This window comes from Gigantopelta aegis, chromosome 9, assembly GCF_016097555.1.
Source record: "Gigantopelta aegis isolate Gae_Host chromosome 9, Gae_host_genome, whole genome shotgun sequence".
NCBI classification, from domain to species: domain Eukaryota; kingdom Metazoa; phylum Mollusca; class Gastropoda; order Neomphalida; family Peltospiridae; genus Gigantopelta; species Gigantopelta aegis.
Genome location: NC_054707.1, coordinates 16356587 through 16362586, shown reverse-complemented (window position 1 = coordinate 16362586; position 6000 = coordinate 16356587). Strand labels below are relative to the sequence as shown.

The following is a 6000-nucleotide window of genomic DNA, read 5'->3' as shown; positions in this document are numbered from 1 at the left end:
TTGAAGTAACCCCGAGGAAATACAGACTTTTTGAGGTATCAAGGCCTAATCCTTATGGTATATAAAACCTCTAATAAAATAAAGAAAACAACCCAAGTAATCCCGAGTAAACAAAGACATTATGAGGCATCACATTCTGATTCAGACGTAAATGAGACAATAAAGTTATAAAGTATATTATTAATAATACTCGGTAATATAAACTGTGATAATGTGTGTATAAAGTATTAACTTAAATGTCTCTATAACAGATATAATAAAACAATTAAATTAGCAGGGGCGGTAACAACAATTACGTGACGAAAAATCTGGCTTTGCGATTTCACAAAGGACCACTCATAACGAAGGTGAATAAATTTGACCACAAAGAACATGTTTCAATAGCGTGTATGTCCACCATGTGCAAGTATGGACCCGACGTCGGACAGATTTCCGTCAGTGACAATAAGAAAGAAAGAAAGAAATGTTTTATTTAACGACGCACTCAACACATTTTATTTACGGTTATATGGCGTCAGACATATGGTTAAGGACCACACAGAGTTTGAGAGGAAACCCGCTGTCGCCACTACATGGGCTACTCTTTCCGATTAGCAGCAAGGGATCTTTTATTTGCGCTTCCCACAGGCAGGATAGCACAAACCATGGCCTTTGTTGAACCAGTTATGGATCACTGGTCGGTGCAAGTGGTTTACAACTACCCATTGAGCCTTGCGGAGCACTCACTCAGGGTTTGGAGTCAGTATCTGGATTAAAAATCCCATGCCTCGACTGGGATCCGAACCCATTACCTACCAGCCTGTAGACCGATTGTCTAACCACGACGCCACCGAGGCCGGTCAATCAATGACAATAAGGTCTGTCCGCTGTTGGCCACAGATACCGCCCCAAACCATCACAGATCCACCACCAAAAGGTTCAGTCTCCTATATCAAAGGCCGTGGTATGTGCTATCCTGTCTGTGGGATGGTGCATATAAAAGATCACTTGCTACTGATGATAAAATGTAACGGGTTTCCTCTCTAACACAATGATAAAATTACCAAATATTTGACATGCAATAGCCGATGATTAATTAATCAATGTGCTCTAGTGGTGTCATTAGACAAAACGAACTTTTTTTTGGTGATTGTCGGGCACTTGTCGTATTATTGTATGAGACGGCCCTTGGAAGACGGAATGGCTCAGTGGGCGATCATGTGACGCAACGTCACGATATAAGTCGGCGAACTTAGAATTCTGCTGTCCGGACTTTGCCGAAGCTTAGCTGAATGTGGGTGTTGTCAGGTTTCTTTCTGTAGTGTGTGTATTGGTGATTAATATCTGAATTTTTTTTAATCAAGGAACTCGAAAATGATCGATGTAAATGTATTTGATGTCAAACATAGGATTGTTGTGGTATTAGAGCGGATATCTTTGACTACTTTTTGGTGGTCGGCGATTGCCAAAAAATTAAATAGCTGGGCTCTGACTGTAATGAGAGCGTATTTATGTCCAAATGTCCGTCTAGCTCTCTTACAGTCCTCGGGCTAGCATAATACATATAAATATTACGTGTATACATGGGCGTACATAGGATTTTGAAAAGTGGGGTTCCAAAATAGATTGCAGAGATATTGGGCATATATTTCTATGTTGAGTTTTGAAAAGGGGGGTTCCAAAATAGATTGCAGAGATATTGGGCATATATTTCTATGTTGAGTAAATATAATAATGTCAGATATCAATGTCAGATATATTAAATTATAAAAAAAAGCGATTTGTGTGTGGGGGGGGGGGGGGTTCGGTCGAACCCATCGAACCCCCCTATGTACCACCATGGTATATTGCTTAATTTTATATTATTTTAAAAATAATAAACATGGTATGTTTTGACCAATGTAAGGGTACATTTTAGTTTGTACATTTTTGAATGGGAATGTTTTGACCAAAGATGGATACGGTTTGGTATGGGACCTTTTGACCAACAATTATTATGGGTATCTTTTGGTTCGGTACGTTTCGGTTTGGGTACGCCAGTTCACATTTAATTTTTATATGAAATAAACAAACATTTCAAGAGAATAAAACATTAAATTATCATTTAACACGAATGGAATTTGTCATTTATTTCGAACAACACATGCCCGACAGCAGTGGGTGATTAAACTGATTCAGATGGGGGCACAAGCCGTATTTTTGTGTTTATTTATATAGAATAGGACCATACATCCAAAGAAACTCAGTACATTTACGTCCTCAAATGGATGGAGTATAGCACCCCCCCCCCCCCCCCCCCCCGGTTCCTACGTCCCTGCACAGTTTGTTTGATATGCATGATTCACCGATACGGTAACACAATTATGAACATGCAAGTGAGGAATGTTGATACGTTACTACGACAACAAAAAATCTACTTCCGGTATTGGTAATCCAGCCAATCAGAACGAGATTTAGACTGACCTGCAATCCGGAACATAACGAAAACACCGTCCAGCTGAAGAAATAACATAATATTAACAGTAAATATTCGATTAAACATGACCCATTTCGATGATGATGTTCATGATTTTACTTTCGATGATGACGGATTTCCAATTCAAGAGGTGCCAACCATCACCCCGGTTCCTGACGTGCCAGATTCGGCTTTCTGTGACGAAAAAAACATAACGGACTTGTTCAACATGTCTGGTGCCGTCTATGATGTGACGCTGTCTCTGGCCGAGGGAACGCTTTCTTGGACCAGCGGCAACGCGCTTCCAAATGGTGATTAGCAACAGTAATATTTAAAATGTGTAATGATAACATTTAGTTTTAAATTAGCCTAAAGTTATATTAACATAATGTGAATGTCTGCATTGTCAATTTGCCCCAAACCAGACTTGCCTCACCCCCACCCACAGGTATCCCCAAACAACGACATCGGATATGTTATACTAACATTATATAATAAAGAGTATATATATATATATATATATATATATATATATATATATATATATATATATAATATGTAACGGGGACCATACAACTCGGACCGGGGGACAACTCGGCCCAGACATCTCGGCCACGGGGCCGAGTTGTCCGAGACAACTTGGCCCCATGGCCGAGTTATTAAACTGATAGACGGGGCATGCTGTGACACATTATATGCGTGTTAAGTATGATTGTTGGCTATGTCGTAGTGTCGAAGTATTGTACTATAGTAATAATAATGCATTATACTGATAGATACTGCTAACTATATGGTCACCATTAAGAATGACAATTGTGTATGTCGTAGGCGCATATTGTAGTGTCGGATGGGTTTCTAGAAGTATTGTACTATAAAAATAACGCAAAAGACAGCATTTGCCAAATTCCCACATTTATTACATTAAATACATACGCACATATGTACGCAAAAAACCCAACAGAACACATATACATAAATAATTATAATAAAAAAATAAAACACCAATCACCAAAAGAACATAGAAATAAAACATCCAACAAAAGATAAAAGTCAGTGTTGTTACAACGATAAATCACTTTTGCATGTTTTTTCTGGGATCATCTCCAATGTTTAGGCAAAACAAATTATTTGAACAACGGAAACTATCTTCAAAGATAAATGGATCAGCAATTTATCAATTTAACAAAAAACAAATTCTTTTATTTCTGTGAGAATACTTTAATTTAAAAAACAACACTTGTTCAACAATATTGTTCAACAATAGACAAGATTGTCCATGTGCCGAGTTGTCTCTGGACTCCGGGCTGAGTTGTCTCGCGGTGGACCGGGTTGTCTCAGAACTCTGGGCTGAGCTGTCTCGACGTGGGCCGAGTTGTCTGGGCCGAGTTGTCCTCCGGGCCGAGTTGTCTGGCATTCATATGTAACTATAGTATTTGTATTAGGGGTTTCTGTTTGGGAGTACCTGTGCCCCCACCCCCAATATATTCAGTAAACTCACGCCTTAAAAGTTACCATCAACATCCCCAACTTCATTTGACAAATGACAAAAACATGAATATGATACTTATGGAAAGAATATTTTTTTTTTAGTTATGGTATTGTCTATTGCGGATCCATGACGTTTCGCCCCCCCCAGCCAGTTCGCCCCCAGTCAGTTCGCCCCCAGGCAGTTCGCCCCAGAATAATCTGTCAGTTCGCCCCCATGATGTGCCAGTTCGCCCCAAATCGTTTCCAGCATATATTTTTCAAAACACTTTTACTTTTGTTTTTAAGTTTAACCACGTTTTTTTGAGGGGGCTGGAACAGACTATAGGTAAAAAAAAAAACATAACGCAATAATATCAATATAAATAAATTTTCTTTATTAAAATATTAAAATTATGTAGGAAAAATTATGTTATGTTATGGAGCATTTCGGCATTTAATTATTAATATATCCTAACATTAAAATAATAAATAAATATATATATTAAAATATATATATTAATATATATATATATATATATATATATATATATATATATATATATATATATATATATATATATATATATATATATATATATATATATATTGATCACAAGACATGTAAATAAAAAGAAAGTTTACCTGTCCCTCAAACTCGGTGATTCCATCTGTTGCAAGTGTCACATTGAAGAGCTTCCTGGCGTGGGCGCACAGTGCAAAGGCATGTGATGCAAGATTCCGCCATTTCGCCAGGGATACGGGTTTTATGCCATTTAGCATCTTTAAGAAACTTAATCTCAATTACTCAATTGGCTTGGGTTTGTTTAAATATAATCAAAGTTCATCCTTGTTTTCGAAGGATTACCGGTAAGTAATTAATGCACTATTACGGTTCACTTGACCGCAGGTGTGTGTGTGTTTCAAACTTGTTATAACAATTACAGGTAGAACAAAGGCTACAGTGAATATCAAGATGAGGCCACGTTGTCATTACGAATCAAAGCGACAAACACCTTCAACCGACATCAAAGTACCATGATTACGCCGATATATGTATAGCGCGATAACTTGTGAATACCGTTCCTTCTTCTCTTACGTATTTACTGATTGGGTTTATTTTAAATCCTGCCCACCTCAAACTCAAACCAATTATACTTACCTGATTTAGTTTTTTTATTTGTCTTTGCAAAATCTGTCATAGCTGTTCTTCCTCTTTAAAAAATATCAGTTTCGATTTCCTGTCATATCTAAATATATCTATGCATTTGGGGTGGGGGCGAACTGGCGTTAGACTTGGGGCGAACTGGCGTTAGACTTGGGGCGAACTGGCATATGGGGCGAACTGGCACAAAGTGGGGCGAACTGGCTGGGGGACGAAATGTCTGGTTCCCGTCCATTGCCCTGTTTAGGTGAGGGACATGTTTTGGTGGGTGTGTTGTTTGGGCACAACAGAACACACATTTTAAAATTTCTGACAGAGTTGACTTTTGCATGGGGAAGATAACAAATGTATGTCACATTCACAGAAATTTTCGTAAAAATAAAAGTTTAAAACGAGCCAAGAAAGCAAGATTGAACTTGACCTACTCATAAACACGGCACATTTCTTAAGTTACAGTCTCTGGTTACCATATTATAATATCATGTACAAATATGAAATAGAAGCTTAATTGCACTTTTAAAAAACTTGTGTGTGTTCGCTATCAGCAGAGATTGTCAAAAGTATACGCTCGATTTGTCGTCTGTGCCGCCATTGCTCGGCAAAGCACAAATGACAGTCTGCTGTCAGTTTCAGTTAACACATGTATGCATTTGCGGATTTGAAATTAAAAGGGTCTTCTCAAAAAATTAGATGAGATATCATGCGCTGTACGAAGAATGTTTGGTTGAGGATAGGATACTACCTAGTATTTGCAGTGAATAATTTGCAAAACATAATTTTTTTAATGAATTGATTCTTAATTAACACAATTTATACACTCAAATTTTTTTATAATTATTATTCATGAATGGATTATGTGTATGTCACTACAATAGTCACAAAAATGTTGAATACCTTTTGTAGATCAAGATTCAAATATAGCCTAATAATTGAAAAC

General features: G+C 37.5%; 1 protein-coding gene across 1 annotated transcript in view; it reads left to right on the top strand.

Annotated features, from left to right (window-relative positions):
- The first annotated feature begins 2455 nt into the window (after positions 1 to 2455).
- Positions 2456 to 6000, top strand: part of LOC121381962 (ceramide kinase-like protein) — a 42439-nt gene continuing 38894 nt past the window's right edge. Inside the window, exon 1 of the mRNA XM_041511397.1 lies at positions 2456 to 2745. Within this exon, the coding sequence (XP_041367331.1) occupies positions 2520 to 2745 (226 nt within the window). The 5' untranslated portion in view covers positions 2456 to 2519. The remainder of the gene's footprint in view (positions 2746 to 6000) is intronic.